Consider the following 23,349-nt stretch of genomic DNA (forward strand, 5'->3'; position numbering starts at 1 on the left):
ATAACATTGCTACAAAGAGTCTAATGGTAGCCTACCATTAGCTGCAAAACTGTCCTAGATCTAACAACCAACATAATCTAGAAATTTAATCTAATAACCTAGAAATTTAGATCTTTTTCTGTTCGGACTCGTGACCTAGATTTTTTCTAAGACTATAAAAGAAACTATTACCACTAATTTTAGCAAATATAATTTGATTTCTTTTCTATTTTGAAGGTGTCAGCCTTCTTTTTTTTTTGTCTTCGGTTGATTCTCATGATATACATCTTTTCACAACTCCGGTATAAAATTTATGCACGCGCAGAAATGGAAGTAAAAATGTAAACAAACGTTATTTTAACAGTGATTTCATCGAAATTTACCAAGCAATACTGAGATCTACTAAGCAATAGAACTGAACCAATTCCACAAGTATTTTGTTTAATGTCTATTTAAACTGAGAAATGCAAAATAAATGTGGTTTTCATTTTAAATATTTTACAAAATCGAATAAAAAAGTTCTATGATTTTAGCTGAATTTCAAATTTGGATTTTCGAATCTTATCTTCATTTGCTTAGAAAGCCTAAATGTACCAGTCTTTGTTTGGTTTTACTTTGACAATAGTTTTTTTTAGCTCTTCTTCTAAAGGTCTTCAATTTTTCATTTAGAAAGTGGATGTTAATGTAATAGTGCTTTCAAACAAAAATATTATCGATGATTAAAATGCTGGAGCAACACAAAGTGAATTAAGTAAAAAGCATAAAATCGCGAGGTAAGAATACTTTTTTTGTTCTACCGTTTAAACGTCGAAAGAAAATGCATTATTTATTTTAGTAAGTAATAATTTCTTTTAAAATATAATTTACTTTTTAATTTTTTCTCTAATAATTTGTTTAAATATGACTCATTTAAAGCATAAGTAAAGTTTTAAAAAGTAAGGCGAAATATTTAAGTCATTTTTACTTCAGAAAAAAATCAAAAACTTTCTCCCAACATTTAAAATGGGACTTAAATTAATTCTAACCTCGCAAAATGTCAAATGCTGTTATACTTTGATTAATTAACAAACATAAAACCAAAGACACTGTTGAAACTGAGCATTTAAGTAGTTAACCGTAGAAAAGTACTCCTCATACTGATCGTTAAGTTGTTAGATACGTTAAAACAAATGCATTTGCTAGTGCCTGAGATACGAGTCGCAAATTGGAACTTAATATTTCATAAAATACTGTACGGTTACGTTTGAATGATGCAGGGTAGTATAACTATCGTGTAGCAAAAAAAACATATATAGCGCCAAAGAAACGAAAACTACGTTCCGAATTCGCCAAGGTACACAAAATAAGGAGGGTAAAACAGAGGAGACAATTATTGTGGTCAGATGAAACGAAGTTTAATCGAAAATATGAGTCAACCATTTAGCGAAGGTTTTAAACACGTGCACACTATATGAACCGTGAAATGTTTGGATAGCAAAAGCTTGATTAATTGGGTGTATTTTTCACGATTTTATGGATTGGGACAATTATGAGGCATAGAAGGTATAATGGACAAAAAAATATATATTAAAATTCTGGGAAAACAAGTATTTTCTTTAATAGATAAAATAATGCCTCTTTGGTGGACGTTCCAACAGAACAATGATCAAAAATACATATCAAAAACATTAGTTTTGATATGTATTTTGGATAGTTTCTTTTAGCTTTGAAGTCGAAATGACAGTATATTATTTTATTCTGTTAAATTTTTTGTTAAATTATAATAGAAATCAAAGTATTTGGTAATATACAACAATGTTTTCTCAAAGGATTGGTTGAACTGGCGTCATCATAGGATTTTAGAAGATTAAATATAAAACATCTTCATCTTTAATACGCTATTCTTTGATGAAAATAAGTTGTAATCATACATGGCTTCCAGTGGTTTACCTGTTTTTATGTATTTCGGGTACTTCGTAATCTTCAGTCAAATAGTTCGCGTAATTCTCATTTTGTACCGGATCCATTTCTTGATAATCGTGGCTTTCGTGATTATATTGATCAATTTTCGTTTCCAATTTACTCGCTGTTCTTCTTCTAGTAAAAACTAAAAAAACTCTTTCTCGTGTTTTTTTATCTTAAAATAAAGTAAAAAATGTACATAGCTTACCTGCAAAATACAATGCAATATGCAACTAAAGCCACTAACGTAATTGCACTACCAGTTGCAGCAGCCCCAACAGCAGCACCAACATCAAACAAATTACTCTTTGGTGCTAAAGTAAGTCCTAAAAAACATACCGTAATTTAACTAAAGTCATTGACACCCACATAATTCACAGAATTTGATATGTATATATAGATAATTTGTATTTGAGGATGGAGAAAAGACCAGCACGTAAAGCAGAAAAACTTAAGTCAAAATATTTTTGGTCAATCCCAAGTCACAAAATATTTTAAAAACAATTTTTGTTGCGTCAAAAAGATTAATTTACTCATCAATGGGTATATACATCCTAGGAAATTTTTAATTCATTTTTGTTTATGAATATTAACACAAAAATGCACTTTTTAATATGCATTAGGCTCTATTCACTATCTGATACCTCTTTACAAATGTTTCATCAGAAGTATTGGGCGTTTTCATATCATGTTTTACAAACATCCGCGCACCGCATCGATTTGGTGCGGTGAATACGGCCAATCCGATGCGGATACACACACACACACACACACACACACACACACACACACACACACACACACACACACACACACACACACACACACACACACACACACACACACACACACTATCAGAAGACATGGTGAAAACATGGGTTTCAAATATATATATATATATATATATATATATATATATATATATATATATATACATATATATATATACCGTAGATTTCCCTAATTCCGAACAGCTTTAGTTCACTTATTGTAACATCTTTTATTTTTGTGGGATTTTTAAAAGGAAAACTCAATAATAAGTTGGAAGACTAGGGTAATGAGAATATGAAAAAATATTTTCAAAATATATATTGTTACCACTAAATTTTTTAATTGCAAGCAAAACACTTTTTCAAACCCTGAAAAACCAACAAAAGTTAAACCAACCTAAAAAAAAGAGGCAATTTAAATTGCGTGCTGTTCGATGTAGAATTTGATGGTGATTATTTATCTGAAAAAAAAAAGTCAAAAGTGAGCAATACTCCGAAAGATATCTCAAAAAAAACTACTTTTCTGCATAATTTAAACCTTTCCCAAATTCCGAAGAGATTTTGAAATGCACTTTTTTTTGCAAAAGTTAGCGTTTTTTATGTGCAAATAATTAACAACAATATTTAAAAATAGTATTTTAACGACATTAACTTAGAAACTAATAAACGCTTTTAACCTTTTTATTGAGTTTCTAAACGTCTTGTTTATCTTAAAGTCTGTTAATAAGAAAAAAATGTCAAAGTATAAAAAAAATGAAGATACTAATAACTGAGATTTCTTCTAGTTAACTGACAGAAACAGGCAGTGGCTGTAAAGGGTTTTTTTTTTTTAAACTAATTACAAAAAAATAATGGAAGACAGGATCAAATAAATAGATAATGCACACTCTGCACCAACACAATGTTATACCCTTACAACAAAATAAAAAAAAATTTTAAATTTTAAAAATCATTTTACCTAACTCTAAGCTAGAGATCTATGCTAGCATAAATTATTTACTTTTTTAAATTGAATGCCATTTTTTGGGATTTGATATGTACGTTCGGAATTAGGAACACGTGTTCCTAATTCCGAACGAAAACTTTTTAAATTTAAAAATTAACAGTATTTTTATAATAAATATACTTGTTGCTTAATATGGTACGATTCAGTTTAGGTTCCAGTTTATTTATTTAAAAAAATTAATATGAAATTCAAAAAGCAAGCGGAGTTATTCAACTTTAAGTACGATTTTGTTCGGAATTAGGGAAATCTACGGTATATATATATATATATATATATATATATATATATATATATATATATATATATATATATATATATATATATATATATATATATATATATATATATATATATATCTGTATATACACACACTATAAGAAAACATGGTGAAAACATGGGTTTCAAGTAATAATTGATCAAAAACTGAAAAAAATTTGCAAAACATTTGAGTATATAATAATTTTTAAATACGCTATTCCGCAAAATTAACGCACCACTTAAATTTCAACTTATTTTGAAAAATATTATGTATTTTCTAGTTTTATTAACTGCAAAGATGATATTACTGTTTATTGTTACGCCTTTCGTAGGTTTTATTTTGTTTCCCTTAATCAATTTCGTAATTATAGCAGCTTTTTATAAGTAGCATGTTTTGCTACTTATAAAAAGCTGCTATAATTTCGAAATTGAATAAGGGAAACAAAATAAAAGTAATTAAAACTCACTTCTAAAAGAAAAGTATGTATTCGTTTTAAATTTTTTTAACAGTAGAAAAGATAACTGTCATTTTAGCAACACATCTGATCGCAATGCAGCGTTCTAGACGAAATTTAAGTTGTGATGAATGTGTTGCAATTGTTATTTGTCCAATGAAGGATTAACAAATCGCCAACTTGGTAGAAGATCTTGAGTGTCTCATTAAACCGTTGGTAGGGTTCTACAAAGGTTTCTAGAGACCAATGATCACGCTAGACAAGTTGGCCAAGGCAGACCACGAGCTACCAACGCCGTGGAGGACCAATTTTTAATGCTCCGAACACTGAGAGAACGGTTCACTACTGCACGAATTCTTCAAATACAACGTACTGAGGTTTATAGAACTGCTATTGGTCAAGATACCATAAGAAGAAAACTTCATGCTTCAAATTTATGACCTCGGACCGCAGCTACTAGTCCCAGATTGTCTGTGGACCACCAAAGAAACAGACTGGCGTTTGCAAGGATGCATATGAATTGGAAAATACATGATTGGGGGCAGGTCTTATTTAAAGATGAGTTAAGGTTTTGCCTTATAAGTTCTGATTGCCTCCCAAGAATTTACAGAAGACCAAGTGAATATTTTGTTTGAAACATTCAAGAAACTACTTTTTATGGAGGCGGCTTATTGATGGTATGGGGGGAAAATATCTTTAACAGCTCGCACAGAGCTTTTTAGTGTTGATGTTAGATGTCTGACTTCTCAACAAGACATAGCAGACATTTTAGAAGTTTTTGTGGTACCTTTTGCTCCATACATTGGAGATGGATTCTTTTTTATGCAGGATTATGCTAGACCTTATCGGCATATATTGTTAATGAATACTTAGATAATGTTAATATTCAAGTTTTGAAGTGGCCTCCTTGCAGTCCAGATATAAACCCAATAGAGCATCTTCGGGAAATAACGGGATGCCGTATAATAGTAGCCAACATCCACCACCTAACAGCCAAGATGAGTCGCGACAAAGTCTTATCCGCGTGTGGAAAGATATCCCTCAAGAAACAATTAGATCTCTAATTGAAAGTATGCCACGGCACGCAGTAACAATATCAACCCACCCAACTTAAGACAACTTTAAGATGTCTGTAACTCATCTTCAACTCGTCTAGACATCTGCAACTTGTTAAAGACGTGTTTAAGACGGCTTTTGCACACGTCATTAAGACGTGTTCCAACAACCATTTTAAGACATCCTTAAGACATCTTAACAAGACGTCTTTCGGAATAACCAGTTTAAGACGTTTTTATGACATCTTAACAAGACGTCTTTATAAATTACCAGTTTAAGATGTCTTTAATGATGGAAGTATAAGAGATGGACGAGCAACGCTATTGTTTTTTTGCAAACCATGGTAGTTGCACATTCTTAAACAGTTATTGTTTTAAACAATAGAAGTTCAATTCTCTTAAAGTCTGTTGGATTCGTCGAAACTTTTTGGCTACCTGGAGCACAAATGGTTTCATGTCCAGGGAACTACTCCATCTACTATGTTGCTGTAAACTTCCAGTTTATGAATATTTTCGAATCTTTTATATTTATGTTTAACTACAGAAATATATACAGTTAAGGATAAATAACTTATAGATAAAATGAATGTAAATACAATAAAGAAAAAAATTATTTGTCACAGCTTTAAAGAATTTAGCAAAGTCAATTTATAGCAAACCGCAAGAATAACTTAGCATTTAGTATTAACATAATATGATTTACCAGCTATATATAAACTAATTTTTATTTGACAAAAGTTAACGGATTATTATGTGCTTTTTATGATAAATGAAATAATACATGAAATATGAAAAAAGAAAACATGAAATATCTGGCCACAATTTGCAAAATAGTTATAAATTTGAATAACTTTTTAAAAGGTTTTGAATTATCAAATAAGTTATAAAAAAGCCCATTTGAAAATTCACCTACTATAAACAATGCACAGTGGAATATATATTATGGAGCTTATAGAGTAGTCGAAGGAAAAAATGGTGGCATATCGGAAATAATACTAAAAAAATACACAAAAATAATGCTGACTAAAAATTTTACTTAAGCTTTTTTATAATTCGCTATACTTTTTTTAGTCATTTAAAAAATAACCTTTCAGGTCTATTTGATCATTGACAGACTTTGTTTACACGAAAAAAGTTCCCAAATTTATAAATGTTCATTTTGAAAAAATGATAAAATCTATTCGTGCCGACAACTAATTTCCTTTACCTTAGTGTAATTTGTTTAGAAATTTTTCAACACGTGAAGTATTTACTTTATCATGAACAGTCATATTAAACAAATGCTATAAAAGTTTAAACTAATACTAAAAGCTTAAACTAGTAATAAGTTGCACGTCCACTCATATACTTCCCTGCTTTAATTCCTTCCTTAATTGCGTCTTTAATTACGTCTTTAATTACAATTGCGGAAGAGTTACTAGAACTGTGTGGTTTAAAGTTACCCGGTCTGACAATAAAATCACTTGTACACACTGTTAAAGTTAGAGCTTTTCTCTATGATGCCCCAGCAAAGATATCCTGGATATTATTCTTGTGAAAGGTGCATTATCAAAGGTTCTTGGGAAGGGTAGTATTTAATGAAGAACAAAGATTTTGCGAGCAGACAGATTACGATTTTAGCTGCCAGTCGTATAAACAACATTAGAAATGTAAGTCTCCTCCAATAGCTGCTGGTATTAAATGTGTTTCCGGTTTCTGTCTTGACTATATGTATTTAATATGTCTTGGAGTTGTTAAAAGAATCTTGAATTATTTCCGTAAAGGTCCTATGGATAGGTTATTACAAGCACATATTTTACAGATTTCTAAGAAATTAATCGAATTTAGAAATTAAGGAAGTCCATTGGAATTTCTCCGAAGGAATAGGAGAAGACAGTCGATAAACTTATTCAGGGTGTGTTAAAAAACACACCAGCATCACGAATATTATAATAAAATTTAAAAATCATGTTCTCTTTTTTGTGGATGCTGTGAAATGTATTTCTATAGTAAATCATGTGTCTTTTTTTCAGTTATTGCATTTGGATAGTTCATATTTTCACACCTTTCCATTTTCTGTCACCAGCTTCCAGTCTCCTTCTAATACAATGTAAATACAGCTATGCACAAAAGTTTATCGAGATGGCAATTTCTATCAAACTTTTCAGGGTTTTTTTCAACCAAAAAAAATCAGGAAAATTGATTTAATTAACTTTTTTATTTTTAAAAGAACAATCAATTAGCTATACAATTTACATTGATACGATAAGATAGTTTCAAAAAATAATTAAAAAAAAACTAAATAATTAATTATATATCATAAAATGAGTTACATAAAAGTTTAATCGAATAAAGGTTTAGAACATAAAAAATTAAAAAAGAAATACAAATTTCATATTTAAAGTGTCCTCCTTTGGCTCGATAACAAAGAAGAACTCGTCTCTGCATTTATTCGACCAATTTCATGCACATCTCATGCGGCACTTTTAACCAATACTCATTCAGAATTTGCTTCAAATGCTTAGTTGATTGAATTTGATGGTTTATCAAATAAGTGTCGATCCATGACCAAATATTGTCTATTGGGTTAACATCTGGTGATCTAGGGCGCCAAGGCAACAAATTGATCTTTTTTGTTTTAAACTAGTGTATTATACTATGTGCTGTGTGTGCTGGAACCCCGTCTTGCTGGAAGATGTATTGCTTGCTTCTGCCATACAATTGCCTTATCAATGGAATCAAATGTGTTTCAAGTGTGTTTTTGTAGGTATATTGGTTAATACGGCCATTATACAGCTCACAAATACCAAGGCCTTTATGGGAAAATTATCCCCATATGCCTACTGAGCCTCCACCACTTTGTCATCTTGCTTGTAAATAGCGCTCGCAATATTTGCCAGTTGCAAATCTTTTAACGTATATTCCGTTGCGGTTCACATCCTGAAAATTTGACTCGTCGCTCCAAATCACTTTTACCCAATCTTCAACTACCCAGTACAAACGTGATTTTAATCATTTTCGTCTTTTGCGTCGATCCATGATTGACAGGATATGCTTTCTTATTGCAATGTAAGACCCAATACCTTTTTTTTCTAACGTTCTTCTAACGAGTTCTCCACTTGCATTTCGATTATAAAAGGATTGGTTGAATATTTAAGCTAGCTTTTTGTTGCTGAGCCTAGGATTTTCTTTACTGGTTCTGAATATGCTACTTTTGTCGCGGTCACTAAGCTTTGGTGGTCTTCCAGAACGAGGCATGTCCTGCTGCTCCCAGATTTTCACGGTTTTTCAAACACAAAATTCAGAAACGCCCATAAGTTTACTAATTTCAACGTTGTTATGATTCTTTGATTTGACCAGTCCAATAATTTGCCATTTGATGCTCTCTGTCACTGCTTTTCTACCCATTTGCAAGCGAATTTAAATTTAAAAGATTGCAGTCATTCTTTAGATAATTTTTAGCAATTAAAATATTTTTTTGTAATTTTAAAATCATTTTTTTATTTAAGAATCACGAGTACTCACGATTTTTATCATTTAAAGCGGCAATTAAGTATAATAGTTTGTTGTGAAGTGTGAAAAATGTAAAATTAAATAACTCGATTAAACTTTTATGTCATCAGTAAAATACATCGTCTAACGTTATATTAGTTTTACGGAAGTAGTGTACTATGTGTGAATATTATTTTCGTCAATTTTATCAATACAAACATAAATAGCAAAAAACAAAAAAAATAAATATAAAAATCTAAATCCAATAAACTTTAATATTAGAAAAACTAGTACGTTTTTATGAAAAACTCTTATCTCGATTGAACTTTTGTGCATAGCTGTATATATATATATATATATATATATATATATATATATATATATATATATATATGTTGTATCGGCAGGAGACTGAAAGGTTATGTATATACAGTGCCTCCAGAAAGTATTAGCGCACTCGTAATTTTTTTATTATGAACAACTTCAAATCAATATAAATTGTAAAGTAATTTAAATTTTGAACTAATTTTTTTTTTTAATGAAAGGTAAAAGCAATAAAATTAAATTATAATGTCAAATATTGTCAACCTGCTTTTTTTTTTTATGAGTTAATTAGAAGTTTAATGACTCGGAAAAATGTCTGAAATTAAGCGTGCAAAAGTATTAGCGCATTTACAGTTTTTCAAAGATTCTAAGAAAGTTTAATATTTTATGTGACCACCTTTGTTTTTAAGGCATGCCAAGTGACTCTACGCGGCATAGAATCTATAAGTTTTCTGATTAGTTCTTGTGGCACGGTGTTCCACAACTCTTGGATTTGCGTTTTGAGCTGCACTAAGTTAGTGGGCTTGCTTTTTTGTAATTTGCAGTCCATCCTACTCCAAAGATTTTCAATAGGATTTAAATCAGGTGAGCGAGCGGGGCAAGGCATTAGATTCAACCGTTTTTCTTCCATGTATTGCTTTATTGAGCGTGCTGTGTGGCAAGGAGCGTTATCTTGTTGAAATTGCCAGGTGGAGTCAGCCTTGAAAACGTCCATCGATGGCTTTAAATAATCTTCTAATATCTCTCTATATCGATGTTGATTAAGGCGATCAGTGTAAAGATGCGCCAATCCATTGCTAGATCGAGCAATGCAGCCCCAAATGCCAATTGAACCTCCTCCTCCTTGAACTTTTGACATGATAAAACGAGGATTATATTTTTCGTTTTTGTATCTCCTCGCGACAACCCTTTTCTTGCGATTAATAATTTCAAAATTTGACTCGTCCGAGAAAATTACTTTTCTCCATTGTTCTACAGTCCATGCAGCTCTCTCTTTGCACCATTTTCTACGCTTGAGACGGTCTTTGATACTTAATAGTGGCTTCTTTGTTGCAAGGTATGAATTGAGGTGTTTTTTCTTCATAAGCTTGCTAATTGTTGATCGGCTAACTTGATGTACACCCAACGCTGTATTCAGGTCTGAGGCAATTTCGGCTATGCTCATGTTTGGGTTGCGTCTAGCGAGCATAACTGCTTTATTTTCGTCCCTTTCTGACATTTTTTTGGGACGACCAGAGCGACTTTTGTCTTTGACTGTTCCAAACTTATTATAATTTTTGAGCGTTGTTCTAACGCTGCATTCACTGATTTCAAGTTGACGTCCGATTTCTCGATTGCTGAGACCGCTTTTGTTCAGGCCAAAAACTTGCCACTTTGTTTCAATTGATATGCTCCTTAAACCCATATTTTTGTTCTTGCAATTTTAAAGTTTTAACTAACTGTATTTCAAATGATTTTCCGCCACTTCAATTTATTCCTCTTATATTTTTTATTGACTATTATTAATCAGCAGAGAGTTTTTAACAAAAATTAACCAAAAAAGTTTTTCTCAAAGGAATTAAACGAGTGTGCTAATACATTTTAAATGAGTGCGCTAATACTTTTGCACGCTTAATTTCAGACATTTTTCCGAGTAGTCATTAAACTTCTAATTAACTCATAAAAAAAACAAGCAGGTTGACAATATTTGACATTATAATTTAGTTTCGTTGCTTTTACCTTTCATTAAAAAAAAAAATTAGTTCAAAATTTAAATTACTTTACAATTTATATTGATTTGAAGTTGTTCATAATAAAAAAATTACGAGTGCGCTAATACTTTCTGGAAGCACTGTGTGTATATATATATACACACACACGTCTTTTTAAGCCGTCTTTAATACGTATTAAGACAACTTTAAGATGTTTTAAATAAAACGACTTACTGTGATTCATTTAAGACCAGTTTAAGACATCTTTAAGACCAATTTTAAGACGTCTTTTATTTGTCTTTAAAACGACTTGTTGTTTGGAGGGAAGACGTGGTAACACTAGTTATTGATGAGTCAAAAATGTTTCAATTTTAGCTGTATAAGTGTGCACAGCAATAATAATCATTTTACTTTATTTTGTTAAACGAACCATACTTTTGGTTTCAGTTTATTTTTTTCACCTTCCTCAAAGTCAACTTTATTATCATCATCAAAATAATTGTGTTCATATGTTCTATTCTTAACATGTTTGTCAAAATATATGATAATATTGATAACAATTAAAATAAATCGAAATGTATGTGGTGCTTTAATTTTGCGGTTAAGTGTAGCTTATTATGTTCTTAACAAACTTTAAAACGTTTGAATTAAGCGTCTGCGTCTTGTTATTTTTTTTATTCGAGACGAGACGAGGCAATCCTAAAAGCTTTATCCCAATTAGCGATAAATACCGAGACAATTTTAAATTTTCAGTCGAAATCCGGGACAATACCGAGGCAAGACGAGATATCCCGGATAAAATAGGTGCTTTCCGATTTCCTGGATTTATATCTTTTTAACGGGATATAACGAGACATAACGAACCATACTAGTTAATCCTTAATGTGAAATTTAAATAATGAATTTCTGGCACAATTACCTTTATTTATTTCAGCTGCTATTATTGATATTGTTATACCATGTATATAAACACAGCTTTAGCAGTATTAATGGTTGCAGCTGGAATCAGAGAAAAAAAAAAAAATTTTAGGATAGTATTTAACTTTTTCCACTAAAATATCGTGCAAGAAGGGGATAAATATGTGTCTAGCGGCTAAGTTTCTGATCATTTAATATAGTTTATCGCTGATGTCAGTATTCACTTCTAATGCAAGAGTTTGCTTTACACTCATATTTAAGGGAAAGGTTATCCATAGTGTCTTTAACTTTTTTGAGTTATAAAACATTTGACTTTTTTCAAAAGTGTAATTCTTGTAGAGACTAACAATAGAGCATGATGTTCAATACCTAGTTCTTTTATTTTTTTTCTTTTCCTTTGCTCTCCAAGGACCACCAATTGTTTATGGGGTTTTCCAGAACCAAAATGGCTACTTTTATTGGTCATAAGATTTTCTTGAAGCCATTGGTAATCTTTTTGTATAAAAGAATCATAATTTCTACCACATTGTTTTAGTTTTTTTCTTCACTTTTGAAATAATCTAAAGTAATCTAAAGTAGCATTAGTTTATGTTCTCTTTACTAATTTCTTCAGTTTTATTTGATTTCGTTAAGTAAATCCTTCCAAAATCGTAATTTATCCACTCCTATTTCACGTATGTTCGGGATAAGATCTAGTCTTTTTGTTGTTGTTGTTTTTAAAATCACTAATATATATCAGAAACATTTTTGAGTACTTTTTATCATTTTTAACTTTACACTGTGTAAGATCTTATGTTATTACTACTTGACAATTATCACATTACGTTCCCTATAATGTTTAAGTAAATAATGTTACTTGTATATTACAGGAAATACTGAAGTTTTTAAATAATGATATTTCAAATATCTAGCACTTCTTGAAGAGTAAATCATTATAAAAATAAAAAAAATTTAACAAATTTCCAGGCAGCATATTATGACAAAAATATGTTTCTTGAAACTATATTTGATATGTTGAAACAAGTCATACAAGTAAAAAACTCAAATTCAAGAAATACAAATGTCAATGAGTCCATAAAAACCTTCTTTTCCGCCATTTTAATTTATTTTGATATAATAAACCACTGTTAAAAAATGGCGGAAGACAAATTTTATGAGTTTTTATGGGTTCATTGACATTTGTATTTCTTCAAAAAATATATAAAGTTAAAAGATTATCTTAAAAGTAAATATAGACTTTAATTTAGATTAAAAGTTCTCCATTTTTACTAAATAAAAATCTCCCATTTTTTAGATTTCTTTGAAAATAATGTTAAAAATTTTAACTTCATTTAAGCATAAAATATAGAAATAAGTTTTATGAAAAAACCGTTTTTACTTTTTAAATAAATGATCATTCTAATTTAATATTATTTAAAAAAGAGCACTATATTTACCAAAAAACTGTGAGGGTTTTAGTGCCATTTTTTTGCTGTTTTGAGTCACTGTGCGTCATTTCTGGCTGGCAAAACAAACTTGGTTGGCAAAAAATTTTCTTCACTGCAAAAGCGCGAGTTAGATATCTAGTTAATATAATTGATCTGTCTCGTAACGTTTCGTAATTATCCGGGACACAGTTTTTAAATTCCGAGACAAAATTTATGTCCCGATTTATAACTTTATTCCAGGACAATTGTTTCTTTTGTCTCGGTATTTTTTTCCGGGAAATTTCTCGTCTCGTTACGCTTTTCCCGGTTCATTTCGAGAAAACGATTCCGAGACGCAGACGCTTAGTTTGAATCATGCTAAAAGTTGCAAAAATGTTTTTACCACATTTTTCTCAAAGAACTACATTTTTCTTCGCGCAAAACAAGGTGGACAAATCAACAAAAAATCAGACAAAAAATTTTTAAAGGATTTCATTCTCTTTATTCATTTTACTGTATTCTGGTGGGGCATCAAAGAAGAATTGTTAAACAGATTAAAAAAGCTCCATTTTAGTCATCCACAAAGTTAACAGAAAAAAATGAACGATAAAAATCTCCAATTTCACTGTAAACAAAGAGCTCACAAAGCAAAACTGTTTTCTTAAATGAAATGCCAACCTTGAACTTCTTTAAAAATGAAAAAAATAAGAACCTAGCAAAAAAAGAAAAAATGCCATGTTACTTTAGATATATGGATTTGAGCACATCTTTAATATATATCTTTTGGCGTTGCGTTCGATAGGAGAAGGAGCAGAAGAAAAACTTGCGGAGTCATTAAGGGTTGTTGATAAAGACAAAAAAAACTTAATACCAAATTTTATGGAATACGCAAGCGAGAAAAATATGCAAACGGATGAAGAAGCACTCAGCGTGTTTATTGATTTAGATTTAACAAAAGCACAATATTTGTACATGAGGAAGGTAACAAATGAACGAAACTGTTCCATATTCCCACCATATTATAAAGTTAAAGAAATTAAACAGAACTGCTAAGATTTATTGGATCTTATTGAAAATTCTGGAATTGCAAGATATTGGATATCAAAATATTTTGTTTAAAAAATCTTATAAAAAGTATGAAAAAAATGATTCTTTGAATTAATTTGAGTAAAAAAAATTATTACTCAAAACAAAAGTTATAAAAGTTTATTTTTGATTGAAAAAGTGACGGTTACACTTAAAATTGTCGTTCTTTATAGGAAAAAAATGAGAATCATTTCTTTCATTTCATAAACCATTTATTGAATCCTTAACAGAATTTAATTAGTTTAATTTAAACCCTTAACAGAGTTTGAAACTGTTTTCTGCAACAAAAGCAGAACAACAATTTTTTAAAAGGGTGTATGCCAACCAACATCTAAACAGAGTTCGGTAAAACCACCCATATGTAAACCTTCAACTTCTACTTTGATTGAGGCACGCTCACAAGCTACTTCACCGAAATCAGAATCTAAATATTGAACCGCAGACAGTCATAAGCATACCAGTAAAACTTGTGTTTTGTCGTTAATAATGCTTGTCCACAAACCTATAGAATAGCCGTGACTTTTTATTTATTTACTTTGTCGTGAACCGAAGTTTTTCAGTTTCTAAAGTGACATGGGTTAAAAAAGTTTCTGGAGTATTTTATTTAAAGAGAGACCTTTGCTCTTTTTTAATTTTAATTCCCTTGTCTTTTTCCTTAATCTAAATGCAGCGCCACTCTTTGGTATTCGCCTCATATTAGGCTGCAATAAAGAAAATAAAAAATACATAAACAATATTAATAAAAAAAAAAAAAAATCCAAAAACATGATTTGAACATCATTCTCTCAGAAAATAAATTTTGAAAAAAAACTTACTTGTAAAATAATGGTTTTGCAGCAAACTTGTAAACGAAGCGCTCAAACTGTTAAGTTTTTTTTCGTAGTTCACCACACTTCACTTTCATGTTTCATAGAAGTTTTACATACTTTTTTTGAGATATTTTAAAATTTATGTTATACGAAAGAAATTGATAGTTTTTTGCAATTAAAGTATTACATGTTAACTTTCTAATATTTTGATTGATTAAGAGTATGTTGCATAAAACTTCAATATTGTCTTTGATAGGGCCAATCTTTTGGCCAATCAAAGATTGCAGTATCGACCGAGCAATCTTTGATAGGACCAAAAATGTCACTCTTAAAAAATGCCACCCGCCCTGGTCTGTTCTGGTCTGCCCTGGTTCACTCAGATCAAACAGTTGTTAGCGAAAGATTTTTCCGATCCCATTAATCTTCCTATAATACAATGCGAGACCAGTGATCAGTTAGTGGTGGACTACAAAAAAACTGTGACCATCAAAGCTACACCAAATGATGAAAACCTTTATCATATTAACATTTAGAGAAATGTGGTGGTAAAAAGTAGGTAGCTAAAGATTCCTCGTTGCTAAACATAGGAAATCTAAGCTGCTTCAGTGTTTAATTACTTAGATAATGCACAAAGCAATGTGATGCTAAAGCATTTGGCACTGTGGTGGACATTCAATTAAGTGCACCAGATATACTTTTGTAATGAACAAACCTATTTCCTGACAGTGATTTCATACATTTTGGCTGCATTAGAGACCTCTAGAATTTAGAGAACAAGCGCTTAGCTCAAATAACTTGTATTGGTTTAAGAAGCCACATCTTTAGAAAATAAATTCATTTGCTCAAAAGGCTTTACGCTTTTTCTTTTGTATGGTATGCTTTTTAAAAATAAAAAAATTTTGTTTCCAAGTACGTTAACCACACCTCTGTGAGAATGATTTAAGGAGTAAACATTTATCTCTCCTTAAGAAAAATCATAAAAATCTTAAAAATGAAAAGAGTTAGCATGAATGGTTGTTCAGGGTTCGTTTCATAAATTAAGTTAGAAACAATGGCAAATTATTGAAACATTTTAACTAAATCAATATGAGCTTAACTCTTCAAAATTCTTCTTATGAAGCAGAAAGTAAGGTTGAGCAATTTACTTTAAACTAAATCTGCAACATACATTAAACTAGTATTTTATTACTTATCAAATTTGAAATTCAATTTTAAATTTCAATTTTTAATCTTATATTCAAACTAAACTTAAATTTTAATCTTATTAAAATGTTGGTAACATTTTTAATGCAAATGATGATTGGAAAAACTTCCTTAGGTTCCAGCAAATAATATAATAAAGAGTAAATGTAACAGATATGCAATAAAAAAAACAACAACAACAACTTTTAACTGTACTTTTTGTTGTTGCAATATGTGGAAAAGTTATTCTCAGAATAAAAGATTCCCCACATGTCCCATTAAAAATTGCATGCAATTTTACATTTGTATCATTGGCATAGTTTATTAATGAAATTTCTGTTCCGTTAATTCCAATGTTTTGATGGACAACCTGGTTAGCACTATTTAAAAACTCGACATTGTACAAAACATAACATTTACCAAAAATGATAGGTTTCCATTTTATTACAACAGAGAAATCTGATAATTGTACCACAGATAACAGTTTTACCATTGGTGGTGTAACTGTACAAAAAATATAAATAGTGACAAAGGTTTATCTCCTTATTTCTAATGAAAGCTGTTTTATCTAGAGCGGTTAAAGTATATTTATAATTTAGTTATTTATATTTATAATATATATAAGTTATATTTATAATTTAGATGCCCTGCATCTTTCATAATACATGTTGATTAGACTTAACAATCAGACATCTACCTGAAAAATTTTAAGTTAGATATTATATGAATTTATATTGCTATATTTATATAACAAAAAACAAAAACTGTTATCATAATTTTCCATTGATTATCTTATAAACATTTCTTTAAAAAATCTATTTGTAATCACGTACATTGAACTATCACAGTAGAACTTCGATTAACAACTTTTCCATTTCCAGAAACATTTAGTTGCAAAACCATACCACAGTCACTTGGAGTTATTTTACCCAAGTCATAAACAAACCTGTATGTATTGTTTTGTGTTTCGGTTGAACTTTTAGCGTTGTATATTCGTCCTTGAAATTTTAAAATACTAACAGGCTTCGGCTTCCCATATATTGTTGTTTCAAAAGCCAGTGTCTCACCTTCCTTAACCAAAAGCGACTCAGGGAAACTCAAGATAGTCGGGTCAGCTAAAATATAACAATACCCTAGGGACAAAACAGCATTTTAAACACAAAATTTGAGTCATGTTTTCTTCATTTGAAAGAATGTTGTTTAAAATGTCAAATGCAAAAAGAAGTATAACTAATTGTTCAAACCGTTAACAGTAATTGATATTGTTGTGTTAACTTGCGCATCAACTTTAAAAACAAAAATAGTCACTGTATAAACCAGGTATATTCTTAAAATCATGGAATCATTGATATGTAAATTACTAATAGATAACTTATAGTTAAAACCAGATACGTTGCCAGAGATTCTATCTCTAAACATTGTTATAGCATATGGCTGAAGGGTAAAACTACTTTTAGCACCTGTTGCTATTGTTTTTTTACCAAGTAGAAAGCTTAATGACGAAAGCCTTTCGTTTTCACTTAATGAAACCGCTGCTGTGATATCTACATTATCTCCTTCTTTTAAATCTGTTTTACTAACTGAGCCATTTATTGATGCTGTTATGACTAAAAAAAAAAAAAGCGATGTGTAAAATGTTAATTATTATCAAACTATAACTATTAACTACACTTCTGTAACACTAAAAAACTGTTACCATGAATCTGATAATTTAACTAATTCTTAAACAAAAATAATAAAGAATGAAGTTAGTGACCAAGACAAGTAGACAGTTTAGAGTGTCGATACCCTTCTTATTAGTAATATATACATTTATATAAAGATTTTACCAATTCTAAATGGTCTTAGAATTTTTTCAGAGAAGGGGATGCTAAAATAGCTCATTTCCCTCGAAACATACTCAGTGAAATATGGTTGTACCAAGAAAGTTTCAGCTTAGCAGCTTAAAACAAAAATTAAATTGCTTTGAAAACTATTTCTGCCTTTAATGAAACTTTTTTCTAAATTTAATTTTGGATATTTTTTCGATTTTTGTGAAGTGAACTAAACACTGGAACTGAAAATGCCGGTTTTAGAGCTTATTCATTTGCTTCATCTTAAACATTGTGGTAGCATTTTTAACAGTTTAAATATCTATGACGTTATTATCAAAAGACTGGTTAAAGTTCAAAATACTACATAGTTTCATCACTTCCACAATCAGTTGAGGTATACCCTTAGTCAGGATTCTACACTGCAGAGTTTCAAAAGAGAGAAAAACTCCAGCTACACCATCAGCTAACAAAGTAAAAGCTTGCAAGATTCCTGCAAATAAAATTCACAAAGTATTCGGATATCTTTTTTAATTTGATTGAATGATATTTACTACATTTTGTTGTGTGTATAGTTAGAGCAGTTATAAAACATTTTTAAAAAAAAAAATAAATAGACTAACTAAGAAGTTTCACACTCACAGGCAATTATATAAACAAGGTTTCCAGTTGTTTATATATTGGGGAGAGTGGTAAGAAGTGGGACAAAGAAAATGTGGAACAGCTCATTTTTAAAATTATATTTGGACCAAAGTTATGTGTACCATGATGAAGCATAATAATTCCACCACAGGGCTTTATTTTTTATTTCATTTTGGTGCCTACAAATTATAAGATTCACCAGTATTAAAAAGTACCAAAAATACTTCATTTTGCGATTTTGTTATCAGTTGGGAATAGTCTATTTTATAATAATCTTAATTAACTTAATTAAATTGATGTAATGAACAAATTAGGTTTTTGATTTGTGCTAACAGTAAAGGAATTTGCGCTTGATTAAATACAACAAACTAACACAGGTTTCCATATCTCATCATCACTACTGTTGTCATGTTTGATTAAAATCTTTTTAACTATCTAGCATTATAGTCACTTGCATTTATTTACCAATCTATCCATTTATCCATCTCGTTTTTTAAAATTGTAAAATAAATCTTGACTTCATGACATAAACAAAAACTATTATTTTTCCCTTTAGAAAAGTGCTACAACGTTAGTCGAAAACTTACTTTGAGTAAAATGTATTCTTTGATTTTGTTTTGCTTTATCATTTCTTAAAGATAACATAGTGTTTGATGGTAAAATATAAATTTCGAAAGATGTTCTGAACTCTAGCTGTAGGTCTTAATTACTTGAAATTAAAATCCACATCATCTACAGCAGTAAATAGAGTGAAAGACAACTGGGAGGACAAAACATTGAAAAGTTGCAAAATTGTGTTTAATGATTCCGATGATAACATCACCTTAAGAGAAATTTTGTCTGAATGTAATGATGAGAGTGAAAATTAATTTGAGCAAATCAGTTTGGTGAAGTGACTGGTAATGAATACTCTGCGATTATTGAAGTTGACAAAAAGTAAGAAAGTAATTTATGTGTAGGGTGCGTGTTGAGTAAGAAAGTCAAAGATTGGGATATAAGGTGAAGTATCTATCGAAAAATCATGTTAAAGACTCTGCTTTAGGAGAAATATTTGAAAAAACCTCTTCAAAAAATATACACCAAATACTTTTAAAGCAATAAACCACCACAAAGCATACGAGGGAAAATGAAAGAAATGCAAGGAAACATTACTTTTAATGTTAATTTTAGAAACATGACAGCTTTACTTATTTTTTCTTCAAATGATGTCAATAAAAGTTTCCGAACCTTTTGTTTACATCACAAAAAAACTTGTTTTGGATGGTTTATGTTCAATGAACCTCTTAGATTTAAGTATTAATTTGTGAATTTAAGTTTAAGTTGTTAACGAAAAACGTTTTTGTTTAAAATTTTGCAATAAAAGCCATAAAATGATTTAAATTTTGTTCATGGGGATTAGTGACTTCAAGTGAAGTGTTTGTATTTCTAGAGTATCTAAAACTACATTTTAGAAAAAAAACGTGCCAGTGTTGAAAGAGCCCAAATGGGTTCTCCAGTGAACAAAAGTATATTGAAAAGATTCATTTAAAATAAGTCAGAAATATGATAAAACTGTTTATTGTTGTTGAGAGGATAGTCAAAAGAACTCTAAAAAACACTTGGAAAAGTCATTTTGACCCAACCTACATGTCAAATTTTGACAGTCTAAAAAAATTGAGATTGGTTTTGAATCAGTTAAAAAGCCGTGTTTTGTCAACAATCAAAATTTTCTGAGATAAAAAAAATTTTAGCGTCGACAGTGTGATTATTAAGCAAAATGACAGGTTCATGTAAGAGGTAACAGGGCACTACCGGTGTGTAGCACCAAGTCAGTCATAATGGCAGGAATAATAGCTTCTAGAGAAAAAGAATTTACCTGTGTTAATCAGCTTACTAAAACATAAGGTGGTGCCATGGGTGGGAAAGAAGGCTTTTCCATAAGACAATAACATCTTTCAATAAGACATTACAGAGTGTATTGTCCTGTCATGGGTCCAGATAATTCAATAATATCTTCAGGATATCTTCAGGATTTCTAGCCGAAAGACTTTTGATCACCATACAACCCTGACCTGAATCCCCTCGACCAAATGTGTGGAGCGTTAGGTCAATGAATAAGGCTCGTGAAAAGGCCTACTCAAGTGACAAATTATTAAAGTCATTTCATTTAATTGTTATTTATCTGAAGGCATTATGCATCAATAAGTCTACAGAAAGTGTATGAATGATCAGATTCTCTCGACAGAAAAATCAATGCATCGCATGGATCAGTTCAACCCCCCTTCTAAAATCCCATTGAAAACCCATGGAAATAGCTTTACAATTTGACAACATTAACGTGTAAAAATACATAATATCTGTTCTAGCAACTAAAATTAGCTTGTAATTTGACTACATGAGAAAAATGAAACTAACCGACTCAATACCAAGGCGCTGTTTTGAAATAATTTAAATCAAGAGTTACGCTATCGAATGCTTAGTTATTTTGAAATATAATTTATTAAAAGACAGACAGATTTTTCGACAGATCTTTTTCGCTTTGTATCTTACCTTCTGGTTTTTCGTGGTACCAATTGTATTGTAATTATATCAACACAGTTACGACAAAGTGTAAAGGTTTTTTTCTCAAGCAAAGAAGTATGTATATAAAGTAACTGCTCTCTTACCTTTGTGAGATAATATAACTCAAAGCAAATTTCACCCATAATCCATGAATGTATTCAACAAAAATTGATTGCAATACCAGTTATTTAAATTTCGTGACATTTTATTTTATATATTTCGAAATTTTATGGAAAGGAATTAGAATTTGCGCAACAACGTTTGTACCATTTGGATTTTTTACATTCGGTTAGGTTTGAAGTATGTTGTATCAGATCTGGTATTAAAGTCCATCCGCTAGAAATATATACAGAACGTAGCCAGTATACCATTTATCGAGCTGAAAAAAACAATCTTCAGATACCGCAAAACCGGACACCAAAACTCATTTATTACGTTTCTAGATTTATAGCTATTTCTAGTGGAGGGTCGGGGTGAAGCCTCCCACTGCCCTCTTGAAAATTGTTAAAATAAAAGATTATTTGTTAATGCTTGATTTTTTTTTTCAGGACATGAATTTTCAGAAGTCAATAAATATTAATGTGTCTGATGTGGTAAACTTTTCCAATATATCAAAATTGTAAAGTATGTGAACCACTTTGAATACATTAACTGCGCGCTCAAGTAGTTTTATGAAAATAAAGCCAAAACGGCTGCAATCAGAACAAAATTTGCATTTATAGGTTTGTACAAATGCTCAGCTTTCTCAAATTTTTTTGCTTGTAAGGAAATGCTATATGGGTTAAAGAAACAAAGATTAAAAGAAAGGTAAAAGAAAGAAAAAACAACAACTAGAAGTTATCAAAAAACCATCAAGATGATAAACTTACCAAAAGAGACTAGAGCCAGAAATATTATTATACAATTAATTGACATTCTTGTTTGAACCTAAAACAAATATTTATCCATAGTATACAAATAAGTTATTATATAAAAAAAACCTTAAAAAAATATCTTTTCACCTGAAAATATTTATAACTAGTTCAAATGAATCTATTTAAAAGTTAAAATCAATCCTCGTATATTCTTCTGGGATCGATGTTACTGTATCCATGGTTTTAAAATACAACTTCAATTAAGCATCAACGTTTTGATCTTCGCTTAATGACAAATGATAAAGAAAAAAATGCACAAACGGTTATAATAATCATTTGAAAAAAAAAATCGATTAACAATATTTAGACCTACAAAGTTATAATATTCCAGAAGAAAAAATTGCGATACCTCCACTTTCATTATGCTATTTCGTTTCAATCTTTCAAGACTTTTCGCAGTATTGCTTTTTAATTCAAATTTGTTAAACTAATTCTTTAAAAACAAGTTTCGTATGAACATAAAAGTGTCACAACATTCTCTTTTTCATTTTAATACTGTTTCATATTTTTATATTTTTTTGTGACGTATCAGATCATGTTTCAACAATTTATTTTCTACTGAGAAAATTATTGTGATCTAGGAACAAGACAAAAACGATAAAACATAAACATAAACGATTCTTTTTTTTTTCCTACTTTTGTTTTGAAATTTCAATTTGAAAGATGTTTTAAGTAAAACTAAACTTTGGCAAAAACTTTTTTACACACCAAAAAATTCTTGAGAAAAAAATATATTATGAGCCACATCATAACATATGCCAAAATTAAACCAAACATTTTTTGTTTATTAATATAATTGATTTTCTAAAAGAGGATTCCCAATTTAATTTTTTTTTAGTTATCTTTTAATTCTGATTGATGTGGTGGTTAATCTTATACTTAGAACTTAATTATGGATATTCTTAATTATAACCTTAATATTATTCTTAAAGTCCTTAAACGAAGTGAATCTCTTTTGCGAGAAAAAATGATCATTATATTTTTGAAACAAAAACTGGTAGCGAGGAAATGAGTAGGGAAAAGTGGTACACAATTGAACAAAGTTGGTTTAAACTAAGATACTACACATGCTTTTTCGAGCAGTGCATTC

At 30.0% G+C, this 23,349-nt stretch overlaps 1 protein-coding gene across 3 annotated transcripts; it reads right to left on the reverse strand.

Moving 5' to 3' along the window:
* Positions 1-17,133: 17,133 nt before the first annotated feature.
* On the reverse strand, positions 17,134-22,743 carry LOC149882294 (uncharacterized). Of its 3 annotated transcripts, none has more exons than XM_090065790.1 (5): positions 22,609-22,743; positions 22,215-22,272; positions 17,812-17,958; positions 17,596-17,637; positions 17,134-17,466 (listed from the first exon to the last, which is right to left on the reverse strand). In XM_090065790.1, the coding sequence occupies exons 1-5, from the start codon at positions 22,618-22,620 to the stop codon at positions 17,177-17,179; spliced, it is 549 nt and encodes a 182-aa protein (XP_089921916.1). In that variant the 5' UTR covers positions 22,621-22,743; the 3' UTR covers positions 17,134-17,176. The 3 variants fall into 3 exon arrangements, with proteins under 3 accessions (XP_089921916.1, XP_089921915.1, XP_089921917.1); XM_090065789.1 differs by adding an exon at positions 22,347-22,484 and having other exon boundaries at positions 17,596-17,958; positions 22,609-22,730; XM_090065791.1 differs by having other exon boundaries at positions 17,596-17,958.
* Between the last annotated feature and the right edge of the window lie 606 nt (positions 22,744-23,349).

The sequence above is a fragment of the Hydra viridissima genome, unplaced genomic scaffold, assembly GCF_058129835.1.
Source record: "Hydra viridissima isolate aposymbiotic clone 2 unplaced genomic scaffold, HvirCarnegie_v1 scaffold_11, whole genome shotgun sequence".
Lineage (NCBI taxonomy): Eukaryota > Metazoa > Cnidaria > Hydrozoa > Anthoathecata > Hydridae > Hydra > Hydra viridissima.

Bases quoted from the DNA above. Each gene is read 5' to 3' on its own strand.
- LOC149882294 (XM_090065791.1), bottom strand. The intron at 17,959-22,214 runs GTAAGTTTATCA...TTTTTTTTTTAG, and splicing joins TCTGGCTCTAGTCTCTTTTG to TCATAACAGCATCAATAAAT. The intron at 17,467-17,595 runs GTTTGAACAATT...GTTATATTTTAG, and splicing joins AATATCAATTACTGTTAACG to CTGACCCGACTATCTTGAGT.